At 34.9% G+C, this 23,748-nt stretch overlaps 1 protein-coding gene across 1 annotated transcript in view; it reads right to left on the bottom strand.

The window, feature by feature from the left end:
• LOC142341722 (uncharacterized) overlaps positions 1-23,748 on the bottom strand; it is a 70,417-nt gene that overhangs the window by 31,896 nt on the left and 14,773 nt on the right. Inside the window, exons 5-6 of the mRNA XM_075392888.1 lie at positions 15,763-15,856; positions 2,090-2,228 (exon numbers count right to left, since the gene is read on the bottom strand). Coding sequence (XP_075249003.1) covers positions 2,090-2,228; positions 15,763-15,856 — 233 coding nt within the window. The remainder of the gene's footprint in view (positions 1-2,089; positions 2,229-15,762; positions 15,857-23,748) is intronic.

Consider the following 23,748-nt stretch of genomic DNA (forward strand, 5'->3'; position numbering starts at 1 on the left):
TTTTTTAAATTAACTTTGCTGAAAACTTCAAAGTCTCAAAAACCAGTCCCCAACACACCTTAAGAAGCAGTTCCTGTTGATTTATTGAGCACCTAGGCGACACCCAAACGCACTGTAAAACATCAAACGTGAGGAAGAACGAAAACTTACAAACACTGCAGAAATAATTATTATATTATACAAAAAAAAATATGTGCTAACAAACATTTTAAAGTTTGCACTTAAAAACCATAACCCTAACAATTTTAACTCAACAAGCTTAAAATGATATTGCCGATGTCAGCAAGCCACGAAAACCAACATACAAGCTCACTTCAACCAATTATGTAATATCAGTTACTGAAAATATGCAGAGTACAAAAACCGTTAAAAAAGAGTCAAACGGCTAAATCACAAACATAGCTCAAGATAGCAAAAGAGCCGGCAAATTGCCGGAAAAAGCTGTCGTTGACGCGTTTGACGCAAATGGGATTGACACAGAAAACAAAAAAGAAAATTGACAGATTTTTTTAAGTATCAAAAAAATTCCAATTCGGTGTGCAGTTTCACATAGATTCTTAAAGTGTACTTAATTCAGCTTTTAAACTGAAAGCTAGTAAGCTTAATAATAAGGTCAGCGAGCAATTGCTCTATTGAACTTTGATAACCTAATGCACTAAGAGGTAACGACAAGGCTTTATCGGTTTATCGTGTTTTTTGATTTTGCTCTTTTAGCGAGGCTATTAATTTCCGTTCAGACATGACGTAAAACATAACAACAAAATCAGTAATAACTATATATATTAAGAGAAGAACATGAAAGAGAAGGGAACGTGAAACAACGTTTCTAAATCTTTTCCCTCTTTCTAAAATATACTCAACAGTTGAGATGCCTCATCAACACTTCTCAAAAAACTTGTTATACCGAGTCGATTCAATCCGCGTCAATATAGTGATATTAAACGAGCAATTAAATCAGAGCCGCAAATTGCCGGAACTTAGCCACCGTTGACCCGCTTGCCGTATATTGGGATTGAAACAGAAAAATTAACAAACAGAAATTGACAGAATTTTTCTAAAAGTCAACGTGTTCTTATTTGGTGTACAAATTCTGCACAGTCTTAATGACCGGGCTTTATATGTTTATCCCGTTTCTTTAAACGCTTAGTTCTCACGTGCTGCATTGACGTCTACATCCTGTTTTAAACAAACTCCAAAATTTTTTTTAAAAAAACGGCATCAACTTTTCAAAGTAGAGAGCCCTTAGCATTAGGATGTCACTGTTGCTGCACTGAGTTCACCTTCAATCAAAATTTCCTATGTTCAGATGCAGCATTTTTGAATGAGGAAAAACAAGTATGGACAGAAAGCTATCCTCGCTAACGATCGGAAACCTCGCGCTGAACAGCTATCAGTAGTAAGACGCAGAATAATACGGATTTGAAAATTTGAAATGTCGCAAGAAAAAAATGTTTCCATGAACATAACACTAAAGCCCAACGAACACAGAATTTCAGTAACAACTCGAATTCTCAAAAACCAAACGCACCAGACTCCATTTAGCCAAGCATAAGTTACTGGGGGGCATTAGAGGGGTCAAGCTCTAAGAATCACCCCTCACGCTAGAAGTATAAGTCTCCAAAACAGTTTCTGTGAATCGCATACTTGGAAACTAGTGAGCTGAAAGGCTATAAGAGCACTTAATGCCCGCTGTCCGCTAGCTGAAGATCCCGTTTTTGGGGAGGAAAAGTCTGATGGGTCAGACGAAAAATTGTTCGAGCAATAAATAGCATTAAAAAAGATCGACAGGACTAATACAATTGCTACAAACTTCGTTTGAGATCAATTAATTAGTCTCGAACGATCCCTGCTGATTTTTGAACCAATCGGTGCCCATTAAACCTATATAAACGGTCATATTTAGGCATATCCAAACATGTACACGAATAATTTAAGCGTCCACACCAACATAATCTGTTCACTTAAAATTTACTGAAATTGTAAATTTTTGTTGAAATTGTCAATTCTATACAGGAAATACATATTAGAAGCGATCACTTCACAGGACGGAAACCCAGTTTTGTGATCAGTTACATTTTCAGCTGCTAACCTGTAGAATCAAGTCTTTGTGGGAGTTAATTTTGAGACATTTTGCTCTGAAAGGTTTCCTCACATCCACCAATTTGAGGTCAGAAATCCGGAAGTGTTGTGGAGACAGTTTGGCTGGCGCTGGTTTGGCATGTTTACGCCTAAAAAAGGACGAACAAAAATGGTTCTTTCCTTATTAATTTTTGATACTCGATCGAAAGGAGACGCGAACGTGACGCTATCACAAATAACGGCCAAATATTTTTTCGGCAATTATTTTCCACGCTTAATGGAAAACAAGCTGCACTTTAGCATCATAAAAGGATGTTTACTTCCCACTGCGAATGATAATTTGTTTATATCAAATACATGGTGTCTAACACTTTTTGATTACGTACACGCATGTACAGAACAAAAGTAAGGTGCGCTATCAAAACAACATAAAAATTGAACACTGAAAACAAAGATGAGAAATGAAGTCCTTGTTTCCGTGATGCAGCAACGTACAAACCTGTTGTATTCAACATAGTCAATCAATTTCTTTCTGCGTTATTTTTCTCTGCTGATGAAGAACAACTTTTCAAATGGAGGCACTGAATTGCATGACCAAATACTACCACATCCATAGCACAAAAACGAAGAAAAGTTAATAGTGAAAAAGAAATCAATAACGAAAAAAATAAGAACTATGTGAAACAAGAAGGCTCGGCAATGTGCGTCCTCGCAATATTCCCACCCCTCTCAACCGCAGACTTTGCTCTGGGAGTTTGGGATTTAAAAACAATAATTATAGTCAGTAGAAAGAAATGGGGGAGGGGGGGGGGGGGGGGGGGGGGGGTCTGTCGCCCACTTTTCGACTCATTTTGAAATTTTGTCTTCTCTGCTCAGAATGGCTCCAAATCAAGCCTAAGGCTTTTCTGTGCCACACAAAGCCACTATATATGTCTACAAACGATTTAAACATTCTCTATGAGTTCAATTTTGAATTGAGCAGAGAAATTGCATAAATTAGTCATAATATACGCGTACCATACATGTATTATACGTATATAAACGTATATATTTGAAATGAGTCTAAAAGTGGGCGACAGACCCCCTCATTTCTTACTTCTATAGTCCATTGAAAACTTTTTTGATGATTAAATAAAGCAAAAAGAAGAGAACCCCAACTTTCGGGCCTGAAACAGAGGCATGAATTGTAGCAAATGTGAACACAATCTTCATATGCGAATGAACTAGAGTTAATTAAAAATGGTTATTAAAAAAATTAATAATGCCGAAAAATTTTCCCTGACACCATATGTTGATTCCACCACCATTTTTAATTAAGAACCAGCAAAATGTTTCAAATTTGAATTACATCAATTTGATCCTGTTACTTCTCGTTTATTGATCAATCATTTGCTTTTGATGCCATCCGTTATTTTGGAAATATCAAAAATGAAGTAGAAATTATGGCTGATGCATGAAAATAGTTTTTTTTTCATAAAATAAGTTTTAGTAATTGTACAAAGACGTTAATTTAATTGAAAATAAAACAACATAGTTGGCAAATTTCGGGAAAAAAAGCCACCGTTGACCCGCTTGACGCACATTGGGATTGAAACAGAAAAAGAAAAAATTAAGAGATAGAAAATGACAGGAAGTATTGACACGTGTCAAAGTGTTCTTATTTGGTGTGTAAATTCTGCATATTCTGATAGACTCTAAAGTTACGCCTAATTCAGCTTGTAAACTGAAGGCTCTTAAGAATAATACTAATGAAAGCTAGCAATCGCTTTAATGAACTTTGATAACCTAATGCATTATGACTTAATGACCAGGTTTTATATGTTAATCGCGTTCATTTTTTTGCTTTTTTGACTCTGACCCTATTCACTACATTACGTAACTCACTACGTGACAGTCAAGCGTGACTTATGGAAAACAAAAAAACGTGTTCAAAATGTAAAGAAATTAAAAAGGAGAGCGCCTAAATAATAGCCGTTGCAAGGCTGACGGCGACTATTATTAACCGACTACCGTCGGACGAATTGCCCTCGAACGACTAGTTGGACCCCTAATCAATTGGAGTCTGCTATCAATTGGAGTGGGGGGCCTGAATGGGATTTAAAAATTCACTATGGGGCTTCAAATAAGCTCATTAAAGGTTAATATATACCACTATTAAGATTTAAAGTGAACAATGGCACCAGTTTCGGCGCACTTATCATTTGACTTTTGAGTATTCAATTGCGGCCAATTGAATTCAGCTGCTTGCAATTGTGAATGAAAGAACTTTAGACTACGCAAAACGCAGAAAGTCAAGGGCGTAAAAATCACTCGAGAAGTCACAAAAACGATCAAGCAACAACTTTGCATAATGAACATAGCCAGTAGAATAGCGGGAACAACTCAAAGAGTCGTGCAATAAAAATCTTATCTAACCCTACCTATTTCAAAAAAATGGAAATAAAAAAGCAAAAATAGTGTGAAAAAATCCGATTCTTATTAAGAAATGTGGGTAGGTAGGTGTGTGTGTGTGTGTGGGGGGGGGGGTGGTGATTGTAGTGGGGAGGTAGGTGTCTGCGTGGGGGGAATAGGTGTGGGGCGGGCGTAGATGAGGGATAGGTGTGGGCGCTTCTTGGGGGAAGGGTACGCTAGATATATCGGAGGAACTTATATGGGATCAAAAAATCTCGAAATGAACTTTTAACGTGGAACATCACCATTAGTTAATCAAGTCCACGTTCTAAAACAGAAGTCAATGTTCGAAGACAGTAGTCAAGTTTCACGTCAGAGACATCAGATAAAAAACCTGTAGAAAAACAATACTCATCTTCGAATCGTACAAAAACACTTCTACAATTGCTTCTCTTCGAGAACAATTAATCAATTGGTAGCTTCCCAGCAAAAACTAACTTATATTCTTATGCTGCAAAGGCTTTCGCGTATATTTTATCTAGCTGAAAAATAAGGAAAAAAAGGTTTTACCAAACTTCACATTTTAGAGCAAATAAGAATTTTGAGAAATTCCACGTATAGCTCAATTTTACTTCGGGTGAGCGTTTAACTCGAGGCAGCTCAACTAAATTTTGAATGGAAAAGAAGCTGTCGTTTAGCATCATAAAAGGATGTTTACTGCCCACTGCGAATGATAACTTCTTTATAAAAAATACATGGTGTCTAACACTTTTTGATTACGTACACGCATGTACAGAACAAAAGTAAGGTGCGCTATCAAAACAACATAAAAATTGAACACTGAAAACAAAGATGAGAAATGAAGTCCTTGTTTCCGTGATGCAGCAACGTACAAACCTGTTGTATTCAACATAGTCAATCAATTTCTTTCTGCGTCATTTTTCTCTGCTGATGAAAAAAAACTTTTCAAATGGAGGCACTGAATTGCATGACCAAATACTACCACATCCATAGCACAAAAACGAAGAAAAGTTAATAGTGAAAAAAGAAATCAATATCGAAAAAAATAAGAATTATGTGAAACAAGAAGGCTCGGCAATGTGCGTCCTCGTAATACTCCGACCCCTCTCAACCGCAAACTTTGCTCTGGGAGTTTGGGATTTAAAAACTATATTTATATTCCGTGAAAACTTTTTTGATGATTAAATAAAGCAAAAAGAAGAGAACCCCAACTTTGGGGCCTGAAACAGAGGCATGAATTGTAGCAAATCTGAACACAATCTTCAAATGCGAATGAAGTAGAGTTAATTAAAAATGGTAATTAAAAAAGATTAATCAAGGCGAAGCGCAAAAATTTTCCCTCATACCATGTTGATTCCACCGCCATATTTAATTAAGAACAAGAAAAATGTTTCAAGATTGAAATACATTAATTTGATCCGGTTACGTCTCATTTAATGATCAATCAATGAATGCTTTTGATGCCATCCGTTCTTTTAGGAAATATCAAAAATGAAGAAATTAGCGCTGATGCATGAAAATATTTTTTTTTCATGAAAAAAGTATTAGTAATTGTACAAAGACGTTAATTTAATTGAAAATAAAACAACATAGTTGGCAAATTTCGGGGAAAAAAGCCGCCGTTGACCCGCTTGACGCACATTGGGATTGAAACAGAAAAAGAAAAAATTAAGAGATAGAAAATGACAGAAAGTATTGACACGTGTCAAAGTGTTCTTATTTGGTGTGTAAATTCTGCATATTCTGATAGACTCTAAAGTTACGCCTAATTCAGCTTGTAAACTGAAGGCTCTTAAGCATAATACTAATGAAAGCTAGCAATCGCTTTAATGAACTTTGATAACCTAATGCATTATGACTTAATGACCAGGTTTTATATGTTAATCGAGTTCCTTTTTTTTGCTTTTTTGACTCTGACCCTATTCACTACATTACGTAACTCACTACGTGACAGTCAAGCGTGACTTATGGAAAACAAAAAATCGTGTTAAAAGCGTAAAGCGAAAAAAAGGGAGAGCGCCTAAATAATAGCCGTTGAAAGGCTGACGGCGGCCATTATTAACCGACTACCGTCGGAAGAATTGCCCTCGAACGACTAGTTGGACCCCTAATCAATTGGAGTCTGCTATCAATTGCAGTGGGGGGCCTGAATGGGATTTAAAAATTCACTATGGGGCTTCAAATAAGCTCATTAGAGGTTAATATATACCACTATTGAATTCAGCTGCGTGCAATTGTGAATGAAAGAGAGCTTTAGATTACGCAAAACGCAGAAAGTTAAGGGCGTAAAAGTCACTCGAGAAGTCAGAAAACGGTTAAGCAAAAATTTTGCATAATAAAACATAGCCGGTAGAATACCGGGAACGACTCAAAGAGTCGTGCAATAAAAAGTCTTATCTAACCCTAACTATTTCAGAAAACTAAAAATAAAAAAAGCAAAATAGTGTTAAAAAACCGATTGTTATTCAGAAATGTAGGTAGGTAGGTTTGTGTGGGGGGGTGGTGGAGTGTAGTGGGGAGGAGGTACGTGCGTGCGTGGGGGGAGGTGTGGGGTGGGGGTAGATTGGGGGCTTGTAGGGGGAAGGGTACGTTAGATAGTTTGCAAGGACTTATATGGGATCAAACAATCTCGAAATGAACTTTTAACGTTGAATATTACCATTAGTTAATCAAGCCCACGTTCTAAAACAGAAGTCAATGTTCGAAAACAACAGTCAAATTTCGAGTCAGTGACTTCAGATTAAAAAAACCTGTAGAAGACCAATACTCCTCCTCTTCGAATAGTAAAACATAGCTGGCAGATTGCCAGAAAATAGCCGCAATAGCTTCATAGATCTAGTCTCGAAAAGAGGGTAGAAAAGACAGACCAAAAAAGGAACTCATTCTTTTCAATAAGGGCTGAGATGTCATATTTTGATTATGAATCTGTATAACTTATTGCTGCTTCTATTAGCTCTTAAATAACCTTCAATTAGAGTGACAAGCACTCACTTGACCTTATCTCTTTAAGGCGAATTAAAGCAAAGAAAGTCAATTTCAGTGAGTAAGTCATTTTTAAGAGTGAAGTAAGTCACGTGTGACCGAAAATCTAATCACGCGATAGAACAAAAAAACTAGCTCCACAAAGATTGAAAATGACGTCACACGCGCAGTTCAGTTGAAATCGAATGAAGGAATGAACAAAAATCAGATTTGAAGTGGTTGTGACGTCATATGGTCGTAACAAAAATCTAGACGACGAAATAAAAAAACCAAGAGAAGGTCAGTAATAGCCTCAGCTATCGCTTCGCGGCTATTAAAAACACACACTTCTACAATAATTGATCCTCTTTGAGAACAATTATTCAATTGGTAGTTTCCCGGCAAAACCTAACATATATCCTATGCTGCAAAGGCTTTCGCGTATATTTTATTTCGCTAGAAAAATAACGCAAAAAAGATTTTCCCAAACTTCACATTTTAGAGCAAATAAGAATTTTGAGAAATTCCACGTATAGCTTAATTTTACCTCGGCTCAGCGTTTAAATCGAGTCAGCTCAATTAAATTTCTGGAGGAAATCCAGATATTTTAACGTCTGGCGAATTTCTCAAACGACCGGCGAGCAGGTGGCTTCGGTAGTAGACAGCTGGGGCTTAGGGATGCTAGCATCAGGTCGACGAGTTGAGCAGAGTGGGTGTTTCGGGGGCAGGGGGTTGACAAGCGGAGGGTGGGTTGGGAGGGCTGGATGAGGGAAAGAAGTTGGACAAGTGGAGCTGTGATGGTAGTGGGGGTGAGAAGAGTGGAAGGGTGACTGAGGGAGGGGTGGTGGTCAAACTCTGATAAAGAACCGTCCTTCACACAATCAAATTATATCTCAAAACAGTTTCGGTGAATCAGATACTTAGAGAATAGTAAACATACCCGGCAGATTGCCGGAAAATAGCCGCCGTTGATTCCAATAAGCATGATTGGGACTGAAATAACAGAAGATATTGAAAAAAAAAGATTTTTGTACAAAAAAATTTCTGTAAGTCCGATTTATTTTGATGGCGATTCGTGGTTGAACATTATTCTCTTTTAGTGAGAGGCTACAGGGGCTACCATCAATAACAATAAGCATTAGAGATGGTAAATAAGACTTATAGGAACGACGTTCAAATAGCGGGCATCTAAAATTGGGCTTTATGGGTTTATCCCGTTTCGATTTCTGACATCCATTTTTGTACTAACTCTGTTCATTTTGAATTGCTTTGCTGAGCAACTGATGTTCAAAATCACTTTTAGCAGAATGAGAGAAGAGAGAAACTAGCCTAGAGAAGTCAAAAAGATTTCACGCAAAATGTTGAAAAGGCGGCAAAATGAGGTAAAGCGAAATATTTTTTTATTCGACGAAGTAAAAAAACATAGCAGGACAAGTCCTGAAATACAACCCAAAGAATTGATATAAAAACTGAAAATTAATGTACCTGACCAGCAGATCAATTGAACAATCCCAGCCGAAAAGACAATCAAAAAAATTGAGAAACTAAACTAATCAAACAAATTAAAGAAAATACTCATCGGTAAAACTCTTTGAGTCCATTACACTGAAGGCCAAATATAATAAAATTCAATATACTCATTAACGCACAGGACTTGAAAGATTTATTGTCCACTGACGGCATATAAACTCGAGAAATAAACTTCATTAAAACAAAACGGCTAAAATTCGTGATAATTAAAAATTGAAAACGTGTGTCATTCCCACTAGAAGCTAAGCAGTAACCTATTATCAAACCCTGCAAGAGGTTCGTTGGCCCTTGAGGTTGGAGAAACCTAAAAAAATGACAAAAAAATTTTTAAAAAAACCTTGAAAATAGCAAGTTTTATCAAAATATTGCTATAATTTTTGATATTATTAAAATAATGAAAACCATTCCATGGCCAAAAAAGTTTTTAGTGCCCAATTATCAACCGCAATAGGAGATTTCCTGGCTCCTGGGGCTCAAACTTAGATAATGATAACAAATTTTTAAAAAAAATTTGAAAAAAAATGCAAGTTTTATCAAAAATGTTGAAAACCATTCTATTACCACTAGAAACTATGCAGTAACCTATTATCAAATCGTTCAGGAGGCTGCTTGACAGCTAGGGCTGAAAAACTCAAAATATGAGAACAATTTTCAAAAAACTTGAAAAAATTGTAAACAATTGAATAAATTTGCGTGTTTATGTTTCGAGTACCAAAAAATATAGCTCTTAAATGGTCATAAGAAGTAATTATTTCTAGCAAAAGACCTTTATCAATTTTTACCTCTATTTTAGACTGGTCCAACAAAAAATTCGAAAAAAGACAAAAAAACGCGAAAAATTGCAACATTTTGGACTCAAAAAATGACCTTTTTAGCTTGAAATACGGCCTTCCCAGTTACTTCACCACTCTATGCACTTGAAAGACTAACCGCGACTAAGGGCCTCTAATGAAAATTGATGCCCGCTGAGCTCTACCAACAAACTTTACAAACAAAAAAATAATCATTGCTAAAACTCTTGAAGCTTTTAACCTGAAGACCATAAATTACACAATTCAAAAATAGTATTAGTTCACGCACAAACTTGAAAGATATTGAAAAAAAAGATTTTTGTACAAAAAATTTTTTTAAGTCCAATTTATTTTGATGGCAATTCGTGGTTGAACATTATTCTGTTTTAGTGAGAGGCTACAGGGGCTACCATCAATAACAATAAGCATTAGAGATGGTAATTAAGACTTATAGGAACGACGTTCAAATAGCGGGCATCTAAAATTGGGCTTTATGGGTTTATCCCGTTTCGATTTCTGACATCCATTTTTGTACTAACTCTGTTCATTTTGAATTGCTTTGCTGAGCAACTGATGTTCAAAATCACTTTTAGCAGAATGAGAGAAGAGAGAAACTAGCCTAGAGAAGTCAAAAAGATTTCACGCAAAATGTTGAAAAGGCGGCAAAATGAGGTAAAGCGAAATATTTTTTTATTCGACGAAGTAAAAAAACATAGCAGGACAAGTCCTGAAATACAATCCAAAGAATTGAATTAAAAACTGAAAATTAATGTACCTGACCAGCAGATCAATTGAACAATCCCAGCCGAAAAGACAATCAAAAAAATTGAGAAACTAAACTAATCAAACAAATTAAAGAAAATATTCATCGGTAAAACTCTTTGAGGCCATTACCCTGAAGGCCAAATATAATAAAATTCAATATACTCATTAACGCACAGGACTTGAAAGAGATTTATTGTCCACTAACGGCATATAAACTCGAGAAATAAACTTCATTAAAACAAAACGGCTAAAATTCGTGATAATTAAAAATTGAAAACGTGTGTCATTCCCACTAGAAGCTAAGCAGTAACCTATTATCAAACCCTGCAAGAGGTTCGTTGGCCCTTGAGGTTGGAGAAACCTAAAAAAAATGACAAAAAAATTTAAAAAAAACCTTGAAAAAGGCAAGTTTTATCAAAATATTGCTATAATTTTTGATATTATTAAAATAATGAAAACCATTCCATGGCCAAAAAAGTTTTTAGTGCCCAATTATCAACCGCAATAGGAGATTTCCTGGCTCCTGGGGCTCAAACTTAGATAATGATAACAAATTTTTAAAAAAAATTTGAAAAAAATGCAAGTTTTATCAAAAATGTTGAAAACCATTCTATTACCACTAGAAACTATGCAGTAACCTATTATCAAATCGTTCAGGAGGCTGCTTGACAGCTAGGGCTGAAAAACTCAAAATATGAGAACAATTTTCAAAAAACTTGAAAAAATTGTAAACAATTGAATAAATTTGCGTGTTTGTTTCGAGTACCAAAAAATATAGCTCTTAAATGGTCATAAGAAGTAATTATTTCTAGCAAAAGACCTTTATCAATTTTTACCTCTATTTTAGACTGGTCCAACAAAAAATTCGAAAAAAGACGAAAAAACGCGAAAAATTGCAACATTTTGGGCTCAAAAAATGACCTTTTTAGCTTGAAATACGGCCTTCCCAGTTACTTCACCACTCTATGCACTTGAAAGACTACTAACCGCGACTAAGGGCCTCTAATGAAAATTGATGCCCGCTGAGCTCTACCAACAAACTTTACAAACAAAAAAATAATCATTGCTAAAACTCTTGAAGCTTTTAACCTGAAGACCATAAATTACACAATTCAAAAATAGTATTAGTTCACGCACAAACTTTGAAAGAGATTATTTTGCCACTAAAGGTAGATAAACTCGAGAGATATGACAAATGCTTCAAAAAACCTGAGAAAAGCAAAAGTTTCTAAATATCGCTAGAAAAAAGTTAAAAACCAAATTTTTCATCTCTCGAATTCTGTCATGTAACGCATCTGCAAGACTTACATAAGCTTCGTGGGACTGTAAAGGTCGTTAAACTCAGAAAATGACAAAGAATTCTAAACAATTAAAAAATTTTTTTTAACAAAATCTTGCTAAAAACGTGATATTAAAATCTTCAAAACCCTTTAATTGTCTCCGGAGACTATCCATTATCCCTATTGCAAGCCTTGAATAGCTTCACTGGCTCAAAAAGGTCCACAAAATTGCAACACAAAAATTCAGAAAATTGAAAAAAAATTTATTTTATCAAGATATTGCTGAAATTCGTGTTATTAATGTTTTGATAAACATTCCATTACCTCTATCAAATATGCAGTAACTTATTAATGAACTCTGGAGGAGGTTCCTGGGACCTGGTGCAGGAAAAACTCAAAAATTTTCAATACATTTAAAAAAAAACTTGAAAAAATTGCAAGTTTTATTTTAAAAACCTGCTGAAATTTGTGATATTAAAAAATTGACAACCATTTTATTGCCACTAGAAACTATGCAGCAACATACTTCCAAACCTTATAGGAGGTTCCCTGGCCAGTGAGAAAAAATACTAAATTTAAAGAAATAAAAAAATTGCAATTTTTCTTTTAAAAAAACGTTAAATTCGAAATACTAAAATCTTGAAACACATTCCGCATTACAAATAAAACTATGCAGTAAACTATTACCAAAACCTAGCGGAGATTCTTTGGCCATTGAGGTTAGAGAAAAAAATTCTATCAAAAAACTGCTAACATTTGTGATGTTGAAATGTTGAAAACCACTCCACTACCACTAGAAATTATGCAATAACCTATTATTCAAACCAAGAGGTGTCATCTCGAAACCAGGGGCTGAAAAACCTCAAAAAAAAATGACAAAAATTGTCAAAACCTTGAAAAATTTGTTAAGAATTTGTATAAATCGTTTTCTTTTAAAAAACCGTAAAATTCGAAATACTAAAATCTTGAAACACATTCCCCATTACAAATAAAACTATGCAGTAAACTATTATCAAAACCTAGAGGTGATGCTTTGGCCATTGAGGTTAGAGAAAAAAATTCTATCAAAAAACTGCTAACATTTGTGATGTTAAATTGTTGAAAACCACTCCACTGCTACTAGAAATTATGCAATAACCTATTATTCAAACCAAGAGGTGTCATCTTGAAACCAGGGGCTGAAAAACCTCAAAAAATGACAAGAATTGTCAAAAACCTTGAAAAATTTGTTAAGAATTTGTATAAATCGTTTTCTTTTAAAAAACCGTAAAATTCGAAATACTAAAATCTTGAAACACATTCCCCATTACAAATAAAACTATGCAGTAAACTATTATCAAAACCTAGAGGTGATGCTTTGGCCATTGAGGTTAGAGAAAAAAATTCTATCAAAAAACTGCTAACATTTGTGATGTTAAATTGTTGAAAACCACTCCACTGCTACTAGAAATTATGCAATAACCTATTATTCAAACCAAGAGGTGTCATCTTGAAACCAGGGGCTGAAAAACCTCAAAAAATGACAAGAATTGTCAAAAACCTTGAAAAATTTGTTACGAATTTGTATAAATTTGCGCCGTTTACGTTTGGAGCACCAAAACATCTAGCTCTTAAAATGGCTATAAAACGTAATTACCTCACGCCAAACACCATTATGAAGCTTCACAAAGCTCAATTTCAGACTGGTCTAACAAAAAGTTGGAAAAATGACGAAAAAATGCAAAAATTTGCAACATTTTGGGCTCAAAACCTAAAAATGACCTTATAACCTTGAATTACGGCCTTCCCAGTAGCTTCAACACTCTAAGCACTTGAAGGACAACTAAACGCGGCTAAGGGCCTCTAATGAAACTTGATGCCCGCTGAGCTTTACCTGTTTATCCTGTTTTGAAAGCTCAAAGTCATGAAAAGATGTGAAAACATCTTACAAAAATAAAAAACATAGCAGGACAAGTCCTGAATAACAATCCAGAGAATTGAAGAAAAAAAATTAAAAGTACTCTACCTGAGTAGCAGATTAAATGAACAATGCCAGCCAAAACACAGACAAAATCATCAAAAAAATTGAGAAATTAAATTAATCAAACAAACTAAACAAAAATATACTCATTGCTAAAACTCTTAAGCTTTTACTCCAAAGGCAAAATTTGATCCCTTTAAACATACCTATTTCAAAAACATGCTAAAAACCAATTTTTGTTTCTGAGATCGGTCCAGTATGGTATCTGCAAGACCCGAAAAGAATTCATTGGCCCTTGAAGATCGATTAACTTGACAATGACCGAAAAACTTTAAAAAAAAAGAAATCAGTTGCAAATTTTAATGAAATGGTGCTAAAATTCTTGATATTAATATCTTCGGAATCATTTCTGTGTCTCTAGAGGCTATTCAGTAACCCAACTCCAAGCCTTAAAAAATCCATTGGCTCAAAGATCGATAGGCAATAGCTTTTAGAAACAATTTCAAATTTCAAAAACTAGAAATTCGTTCTATTAAAAAGATGAAAGCCATTCAATTGCCACGAGCAAGTAATTAATAACATGCTATCAAACCCTGGATGAGGTTACCTGGTTACTGATACAAGAAAAATGAACTAAAGACAAATGTTTTGAAAAAAACTGGAAAAAATTGCAAATTTTATCGAACAAATTCTAAAATTCGAAGGGTTAAATTTTTGAACAACAAATCCTTTGAAACTAAAAACAATGCAGTAACTCTTTATCAGACCTTGGAATAGGTTTTCTGGCACTTGAAAATGGTCATATATCAAAAATTGACAAAAACTTTAGGAAACCTTAAAAAAATTGTAGATTTTATCAAAAAAAAATTGCAGAATTTATCAAAATCAAATCAGATCAATCCATAGAGACCAAACAGTGCCCTATTTTTAAACCTTAAAGGAGATTACCAGGCCATTGAAGCTGGAAAAACTCAAAAAATGACAAAAATTTTAAAAACTTGAAAAAAAATTGCGAAAATTAGTATCATTTTGCGTGTTTGTGTTTAGTAGTACCAAAACACATAGCTCATAAAATGGTCATAACGCGTAATTTTGTCTCGCAAAAGGCCTTCATCAACGTTTCAAAACTTCAACCTCAGACTAATCAAACAAAAAGTCAAAAAATTGCGAAAACAACATGAAAAATTGCACCATTTTGAGCCCAAAAACTCCTAAAAATGACCTTTCAACCTTGAATTAAGGCCATCCAGCAGCTGCACCACTCTAAGCACTTGAAGGACTACTAAAACCCACTTTGGGCCTCTAATGAAACTTAATGCCCGCTGGGCTTTATCTGTTTATCCCGTTTTGAAAGATCAAAGTCATTGAAAAAATGTGTGAACACATCTTAAAAAAACACAGCGCCCCAATACAATTCAAATTCTTTGAATTGTAAAAAAAGACAGAGCACCAATACAATCCAATTCTTGGATTGTAAAAAAATAGGAGCGCTATAATAGCCGGCTGAGAAGATGAGGGCGGCTATTAAAAAGTAAAGCTCTAAGAGAGCTGATCAGCCACTTCATGCCCCCCGGGCTTAACCTGTTCATCCCGTTTTTGAGGACGAAAAGTCGAAAACGTCAGACGAATTTGTCAAGCAAAAAATAGAAAAAAGATACGACCACAGGAATAAAATAATTACTACAAATTTATATTGAGAGCAATTAATATACCTATGTGTGTAAATATTCTACTCAACTTGAGCTTTCGAATTATCACTCATGTCTTTCTCCAGTGAATATTTATGGAGTTGAAATGACAGAAAAAAACCAGGTTGGCATACAGTTCATTGAATCATTACACTAGGACGGAACAATAACCATTTAAAACAATCAATTTGGAAACGACAGCTCTACATTGATTACTTTAAAAACAATTGTATAACAATACAGGCTTCTATGAAAAACTGATTCCCCTTTTAGACTAGCCAGCAGCTACAACTAACCGTTCGGGTTTGCTTTTAGTTTCCTCTTTGGGGCGAACTGGTGTGTCTTCTGTTACCGGAGCGCCAAGTCTGGCTTGAACATTGGGAGAGGGCCCTAAATACAATGAGAAACTTTTTTGATCGTCAGATCAAATGATTCAACTCTACGAGCAAACTGAGTTGTTGTTTCGATTAAAACGAAGCCTTCCACTTTCAGTATAATCATTCAGGCACACTTTGCCAAAACTGAGCTGTCGTACACGCTCAACTAAAGACAATCAAATTCTTGACAACCAAATTCAATCAAATTTGACCGAAGGCTTCAAAGACTGAAAAAATTGACCTCAAAGTGCCACAAAATTAAAACAAATGCATCTCGAATTAAAAAAGCGTTTTGGATTAACCAGTTTATCCCATTTCTGTAGACAAAAGACAAAGAAATTAAAAGTAAGACGAAAAACGGTACAAAACAATTGCTAAACACCGTTCGAGAGCAAAGCTTTTCCCGGTCCTTTTAAATTCAGAGATACTTGAGACAATGTATATGCGATATAATGAAGTGCCCCTTAAACTTAGCTAAAACTTTTCATTTTTAGTAGCCAGCAGACTGATACAATAACTGCGAAAAAAGAATAGTAAAATGTAGATTAAAGCGATGGAGAACTTATCTGATAAAAAAGGACACGCTCTCAGGCCTACGAAAAAATGTTTAGTGAAAAATCGACATTCGTTTTTTAATTTCATTCCTCCAAGAAAAATATTAGGGCTCTTTAATACGCAATTTATTTTCTTTAACCTTTGCCTAATTTTAATTAAATATAGATTTTGAAGTACAAAAAATTCTGTTGAGCAAGATAAAAAAACGTATGATTAAAACCAAATCACACAAATAACCTAAAAGCTCATTGAGGAGAGGAAGTAGAAACATGACCCAAATTATTCTCAAACGACTGGCGAGCAATTGGCATCGCCTCGCCAGTAGCTATCTGCGTCAGGGGAGGCTAGTTTTAGCTTAATTGGGGAGAGAGAGAGCTGTCGAGAGAGAGGTGTCGGACTGTGCGTGGGTGGTGGTGTAGGGCGGGACGTTAAGCAAGAGTGAGGTCAAACTCTGAGAACCGCCCTTCACATAAAATTATGTCTCCTAAAGTTTCGGTGAACCGCATACCTACAGAATAGTGAGCCGCAGGGCTCTAAAAACTTAATACCCGACAATTTATCTGACTAAATTAATTAGTTCATCTACGCTACATTAGCAACAGATGAGAATTGACATTAATGAGGCTACTGATTAAAACTGGATAAACTCGAAAATTAAAACATTTTATGACAACACAAGGTTTCCACAATCATAAGTCCAAAAAACCAGAGTTCAGCTCATTATTACCTCAATAGAAAGCCAAGAAGCCTTTCCACTAATTATACTGAGTATTAGAACATCAAGAAGAATGCCAAATAGAGGCCAAAATTAAACTGATAATCTTTTGAAAACAAATACGGTGACAGTAATTCGAAATTAAGAAGGTTGCACGTGACAGAGATTTGATCTCGCGAATGAACAAAAAACTCGCTCCGCGAAGTGAAGTGAAAAATAACGCAATTCTGTGGCATTGCATGAAAAACTGAACAAAATTAAAAATTAAGTCAGTAAAAAAATTCGATTACAACATCGATTACTATTACTCAAAATACGCGTCCACCAGAAACACATATACTACCTTTGCAGATAACCAACGCAGACAACTCGGCAAGCTAAACTAGAAAAAAAGAAAAACGAAATATCACTGTGGTCTTCAAAAAAGTGGCTTCAGTGTAATTAAAATACGTATCAATATTTTAAAATCTGTAACCACATCAAACTATTTGTCATCAGAAAGCGAAAAACAGTTGCTGCGACCTCTAATTGTGGAGATGAAGCGAACAGACAAGGACAACACACCCGGGTAAAAATTACAAAATCTTCAAACATTTTGTGAAAACCAAAAAGACAGTCAGTTCTGAAGTGATAGCACTAAAAAAACTCAATTATGCGTAATCATAAAGCCTCATCAGACGACAAATACTGTCATTAATATGAATGAGAGACAGGAAAACCGAAAAAGTTCAAACAAGGGTAAAGCTCAAAAGATTACTAATGCTGCATTAAAGCAAGCAGTGGTAAGGAGAAAACCCAAAACAAAAAACATAAATTGAAAAAATCAATTAGAATCAATTATATCTCACTAGCAAAACGAATAGACTTTTCATTTTTGACACTTATTGACAAGACAACAAGAACAACAAATACGCCTTAAGCTCAAAAATTGATTAATTATGAAAGAATTTCGAGTCAAGTTCTCAACAGTAGATCCCAACCGAAACAGCTAATATAATTCACTAACACTTCATTAGATAACCAAAGATAAACCAAACAACTAACGTCAGATGATTTGCTCTCGAACGACAGACGGGGACAATAAAGTTTAGAGGAGGCATCGCTTATAAATGTTATAAAACAAAACAAACACTGGCAAAACTGAAATAGCTGCCAAAAAAAAATCATTAGATACCCTTTGAAGGACTCAGTTAACTGCAAATAAACATAGTTACAGCACTTGTGTAACATCTGTAAAGCACTCAAGAGAACATAAATTGACTTAAGTCGGGCAAATTGATCGAATGCCAGGCGGGGCAATTAATTCAGATGGGGTGTAGGCAAGGTACTTTTTTTATGGGTGCACAGAAATCTGGCAAGAAGGGTTCCCTAGACATCCATCATAGTAGACTGAAACATTACCAGTGCCTTCCGATAGCTTATCCACGCCAGTGCCTTGTGATAGCTTATCTTACAATAGCTTTTGTTTGAGAGATATAGGTATAAAACAATATAGGTCAAACAAAAACCAAGACTTCACAGGGTGAAGTCACTCAAGAAGTGAAATCGAGATAATGTTCAAGGCGTTCAAGCAAATATTTCAAACTTCGTTCAAGGCCAATTAAAAAGCAGAACACAGAATTCAATTACCGGAAGTGAAAGAAAATTTCCCCTCAAAAACTGAAAATTTGTTCAAACATTATAATCCATCTCACGCATAATTAAAAATCACGCATAAAACCTAGTCACCTTTTCGCTCCCTTTATTACTCCAGCGAGACAAAAGTCACAACTCCTAATTTGACTCAATGACATCGAAAAGAGTGAACAGATCTTAAAAGACAGCGCCCTAAGAAAGACATTCCACACCCTTTGGATTGTAAAAAAACAGAATGGGGCCAGAAGCAGCCTCGCTATCGCTTCGATGCTTTTAAAAACTAAAACATAGTCGGCAGATTGCCTAAAAATAGCCGCCGTTGACGCGCTAGACGCACATCGTGATTGAAACAGAAAAAAGAAAAAAAGTAGATAGAAATTGTCAGAATTTTTCCAAGTTTCAAAAATCGTTCTAATTCAGTGTGCAGTTTCAGTTAGATTCTAAACCCATACTTAATTCAACTTCTAAACTGAAAGCTATTAAGCCTAAAACTATTGTCAGCTAGCAATCGCACAAATGATCTTCGACAACCTAATGCACTATGACTTAATGACCGGGCTTTATCGGTTATCCCATCTCTTTTTATTTTAATTTTGCTTTAAAGGACATTGACCGTATTCACTGCACGGCGCAATCAATGCGTTAAAGAATTTAAATTGCATTAAAAAACCCCAAACATTGACTGAGAAAAGTCACGAGTCAAACAAGAAAACCATGACTTATGTAAAACAAAAACGTAATCAAAAGGTAAAGCGAATTAAAAACATATCAGGACAAGTCCTGACATACAATACAAGGAGTTTTCATAGACTAAATTAAAAAAGAACTAGGTCTACAATTGACAACGGTTGATTACGAAAACCATTTAGAAATATCACATCCAAGAAAAATATGAAAAAGAAAATGTCAAAATGCCGCATGTGGAAAAAAACACTAACGAGAAAGCAAATTTTTGTCCAAACATATTTTTCTCACTCCTCTTTTAAATTAGAGCAAAATAATGTCATACCTCAAAACCACTTCCTTTTTCGCTCCAATTTTTGTTATGCGTGACCAAAATCACTACTCCAATTTAACTTCAAAAATCATGAAACTGCGTGAACAGATCTTTAAAAACATAGCCGGAAGATTTCCGGAAACAACTCAATTAAAATGGAGAAAAAATCAATTTAGAAAACTATTAAATATCTAAACTACTCATGAGAAAAAATTACTCACGAGAAGTAAAAAGTTCTTAAAGAAATTGAACTGAAAATTAGAAAAGATTAACTGTTTTTTTATATAACGACTCACATTGACTCAACGAAAAACAATTTAGGCAGATAAGAATATTAAGCTGGTCGCAACACAAAAGAGAAGCAATAGTAGGCTAAAAAACATGTCTAAGATTACAGAAACAACGAAATGCACAAAAAATTAAGAAAAACATTGAAAAAGTCTCATATTTCTCAACAAAAAACATATTTCAAAACATTAAAACTGTAATCACTTAGTATCTAAAGCTCCGCAAGTAATGAGCGTCTTTTCAAGAGCTACTTAAGCCAATAAAACAGAACACTCAGCGAAAAATAGCTAAAACTTTCCTAAAAATCAGCAAAATAGCTGAAAAACATTCAAATTGTCATAAAAAAATATTACTTACCAGAAACCAACAAATCACCATCAATCAACCTTTTTAAAAATAAAATATTATAATCAAACTTCTAAACCAAAAAAACATAGCCGGCAGATTGCCGGAAAATAGCCACTTATGGCCTTGCATGAATTGAAACTAAAGAAATAGGATAGACAGATTGACCATCAGTCCATTAATATAACACTAGACTTTTTGGTTAGATTCGGACTGTCACTTTTATCAGACACATACGCTCTATAAGGACAAACTCCTTAAAAAAGTTTTTTAAAAATTATTCGAAACCAAAAAATCAAGACTCTAATACCCAAGAACTAGGGCATATACGTTGGGCACTACTTAAATGCACACTATTGACCTTTAACTAGTAAATTTTCATAAAATTTAAAATTCATTAAGCGAGTTAAGAAGTCATTTTTTAGTGAGATAAGTCACGCAATTGATCTAAAAGCAGAACAAATGACGTCAGGCACACAAATTTTAACTGCAAAGCAGTAGAAATCACTGAAATTGAAAAGTCAATTCCAAGTCAGGTCGCAAGAATCATCGATGGAGACGACAAATTAAAAAAACACGATCCCTAATACTAGCCGCTATCGCTTCGCAGCTATTAAAAATAAGCAAAAAACTTCCTGAAAGAGCTACACGTCAAAAGATTTCGCTTGCTTGCAGAGTTTTTTTCACACCAACTTCTCGCTCTCTTGAAAACAGCGGTACGAACAAAACACCACTCTTTTCACTCCAACCTTCAATTTTATTCAGCACCCAAACCACTCCATTTTTTTCACGGACTTCATTTCCTGCTTCAAAATTTACTCCAATAAACGTGATTAAAAATAAAAAAATACTTCTCCAATACTCCTCTTCGAGTTGTAATAAAAAGAGTATTTGAATTGTAAAAAGGAGAGCGCCTCAATTATAGCCGTTAAGAGGCTGACAGCGGCTATTAATATCATCAAGGAGCTTCCATACCGCAGCGTCGTGGAGCATCCATACCGCATCTGTGCAAAACCAAACTTCAGAGTCAACAATTCTGCAATAGAAAGTTTTCAGATCAGTTGAGAGAAATCTGTTTCGTGGGAAATTTGTCGTCCAAATTTTGAGACAACTTTAAAGCAAGAGAAACTCAAACCTTGTTTAAAAAACATAACCGATTAAACGTCGGAAGAATTGCTCTCGAACGACTAGTGGGAGCTCTAATCAACTGTAGCCGGCTTCAGTCGGGAGGGGGGACTAAGAAGGTCAATAGTGGGCTTCAAACAACCACATTAGAGGTTAATATATACTACTATTAATATTTAAAGTGAAAATGGCACCAGGAGTTTTGGTGCACTGTTATCTTTTCTTTAGTCTGATCCGCTTTCAGAGACAACGACTGATTTTCAAGAGTTTATTTTGCTGTATGTTCTTCTATAAGCTTGTATGCTTGTTAAATAATAGCTTACAAAGGTGCGGTTTATACCCGCATTTACTATAACAGTTAAGTGTGGCACGATAAAACTCATGTATGATCATGAATAAAAAGATTTGGCATTGAAAGTCATGAAAAATCAAAGTTAAAGATATGACTTTTACAGCGATTATGAATATGAACTCAATAAAATTGAACTAAATTACAAGGGGAAGGATTGGGGGGCTAAGCGGTTACGGACCGTTTACATGCACTTTTCATTTGACTTTGAGTATTAAATTGCCGCCAATTGAGTTCAGCTGCCTGAAATTGTGATTGAGAGCGAATTTTAGATCACGCAAAAAGTCACTCGAAAAGACAAAACGGTCAAGCAAACATATTGCATAAAAAAGACACACAAGTTTACAATAACTTATTCTCTACGAGAGCAATAATTTGATCGAGAATACGCTTGCTCCCAAATAACTTACAACTAACCTTGTTTGAAACTGTTCCACGTTCCTGCAGAAAAATTTCCGCTTCCACCACGTCCAATTTTTGCAAATGGTCGCGTCACGTTTCCACCGGCTGCACTCTGCACATGTGGCTCACGCTGACCAAACGCAGCGTTATTTCCACCACGTCGACTAGAACTAATCGCATCCCTCGCATCCAAACTATTATAGGAATTTCCATGACCGCCTCCTCCTCTAAAATTTGAGTTACTTGTATGACTACTTTGATTGCTCTGATATGATGACCCAGGAGAAATCATTTGGTGATCCTGGTAGTACTCTTGGTAGTTGCTTGACGTCTGATGATGTTTGTTATGCCCACCGCCCATCTGCTGTATCTTTTCACGGTGCCTGGACAAAATTACAACTTCTTGCACTGATATTGTATTTTGATATTTTCAGGTACTTATATTTTCAGGATTTTATAACGGTACATGCCGATATGTTGAAATCAAATTCGGTCCTGATTGTTATAACTTTAAAAAACCATTATCAATTTGTCATATATTTTATAAGAACAAGAATTCTGTCCACATGGGGAAGAAATAATTTTCAATAAAGCCGCTGAAAAGTCCACAAATATAGCAATATATAAACTACGAGAAAACTACTCACGAGAAGTAAAAAGTTGTTAAAGAAATTGAACTGAAAATTAGAAATGATTAACTGTTTTCTTATATAACGACTCACATAGAGTAAACGAAAAATAATTTGGGCAGTTAAGAATATTAAGCTGGTCGCAACACAAGAGAGAAGCAATAGTAGTCTAAAAAACATGTCTAAGATTACAGAAACAACGAAAAAATGCAAAAAAATTAAGATAAACATTTAAAAATTCTCATATTTCTCAATAAAAAACATATTTCAAAACAATAAAACTGTAATCACTTAGTATCTAAAGCTCCGCAAGCAATGAGCGTCTTTTCAAGACCTACTTAAGGCAGTAAAACAGAACACTCGGCGAAAAATAGCTAAAACTTTCCTAAAATCAGCAAAATAGCTGAAAAACATACAAATTGTCATAAAAAAATATTACTTACCAGAAACCAACAAACCACTATGAATCAACCTTTTTAAAAATAAAATATTATAATCAAACTTCTAAACCAAAAAAAAACATAGCCGGCAGATTGCCGGAAAATAGCCACTTATGGCCTTGCATGAATTGAAACTAAAGAAATAGGATAGACAGATTGACCATCAGTCCATTAATATAACACTAGACTTTTTGGTTAGATTCGGACTGTCACTTTTATCAGACACATACGCTCTATAAGGACAAACTCCTTAAAAAAGTTTTTTAAAAATTATTCGAAACCAAAAAATCAAGACTCTAATACCCAAGAACTAGGGCATATATGTTTGGCACTACTTAAATGCACACTATTGACCTTTAACTAGTAAATTTTCATAAAATTTAAAATTCATTAAGCGAGTTAAGAATTCATTTTTTAGTGAGGTA

The sequence above is a fragment of the Convolutriloba macropyga genome, chromosome 6 (genome assembly GCF_964194025.1).
Source record: "Convolutriloba macropyga chromosome 6, txConMacr16.3, whole genome shotgun sequence".
Classification (NCBI taxonomy): domain Eukaryota; kingdom Metazoa; phylum Xenacoelomorpha; order Acoela; family Convolutidae; genus Convolutriloba; species Convolutriloba macropyga.